The sequence below is a fragment of the Aulonocara sp. 'chitande type north' Nkhata Bay genome, linkage group LG9, assembly GCF_057382095.1.
Source record: "Aulonocara sp. 'chitande type north' Nkhata Bay isolate Kocher_YH1m ecotype deep benthic linkage group LG9, A_spYH_male_GT1.1, whole genome shotgun sequence".
NCBI classification, from domain to species: domain Eukaryota; kingdom Metazoa; phylum Chordata; class Actinopteri; order Cichliformes; family Cichlidae; genus Aulonocara; species Aulonocara sp. 'chitande type north' Nkhata Bay.
The window spans coordinates 21,641,586-21,642,553 of NC_141352.1; the positions used below are offsets into that span (position 1 = coordinate 21,641,586).

Below are 968 nucleotides of genomic sequence, written 5' to 3' on the forward strand. Positions count from 1 at the left end.
AATCATGGACATTTTACATTTTTAAAGCTTGATTTTGTAGCCTTAATGATTCAGATTATGCTGTAATTTCTGTTTTCTGGGGTGTGCTTGACAGACCTGCTCAGCCAGTACTGCTCAGCTGTATCGAAGAGAGAGGAAACAGAAAGGGCGCGAGATGATCACGTTAAAAAAATTACGTCTCCTGATGTGCGGCAAATGGAAAAAGATTTGGACGACAAAAAGAGGCAGCTAACAGAGATTGAAAAGGAACTCGGTATGTTGTTTGAGACAGTTGTTGATGATTTTATTTTGATTTTGTTGAATTTTAATTGATCTTTGTTCTTCTTCTAGCATCAGCATCAGCAAAAGGAATGAAACGACGCGCTGTGGATGGTGGTCAGCCCTCCAGCAGCATTTCAAAAAGAGCAAGACAGAGTTCCACATAAGAGATTCTGATTGGACCAATGGATTGTTTTACTATAAGTCTTTTTTGTAGTTTTATTTCTTTGTTAACTTTGAGTTGATACAATGTATTTTATTTTTTAGATGCCTTTTGTACATTTTAACACTTTTGTAATGGTAAAAAGTGCTTATGATCTTTGCAGAGCATGCTGAATCTGCTGAATGTATGCATTAAAAAATTCTTAAGATCGCACTTTGTGTATTTGTTCGTTTCTTTTCTGAAAAACGCAAAACTGAAAACTTTACTTGTTAAGTTTAAGCATACCGACAGTGTTAAGCGCACATTTTACGCACGGAGATAATCACTGTGCCTTTGAAACAAAATCAACCATTGTCCACATTTAGACGTCCGGATATTATTTACGGCGATTACAATGTTTTATATGCGAAATGTGCACTTACATGTGTATATGCGAGAACTGGCAAGTTGGAGAAAACGCATCTGTCAGCGTTGGAGGGGTTCCCGAAACGTCACATCCAAGGACGCTGGAAGGAGCTGGTTTAGATGTGTGCGCTACAGAGACGGA

The 968-nt window shown here is 38.1% G+C and overlaps 1 protein-coding gene across 3 annotated transcripts in view; it reads left to right on the forward strand.

Moving 5' to 3' along the window:
• The window catches only part of smchd1 (structural maintenance of chromosomes flexible hinge domain containing 1), a 37,715-nt gene extending 37,081 nt beyond the window's left edge, over positions 1-634 (forward strand). For all 3 annotated transcript variants that reach the window (XM_086306496.1, XM_086306498.1, XM_086306497.1), the window contains 2 exons: positions 95-253; positions 331-634. In XM_086306496.1, the coding sequence (XP_086162622.1) occupies positions 95-253; positions 331-425 (254 nt within the window). In that variant the 3' untranslated portion in view covers positions 426-634. The remainder of the gene's footprint in view (positions 1-94; positions 254-330) is intronic.
• The last annotated feature ends 334 nt before the right edge of the window (positions 635-968 follow it).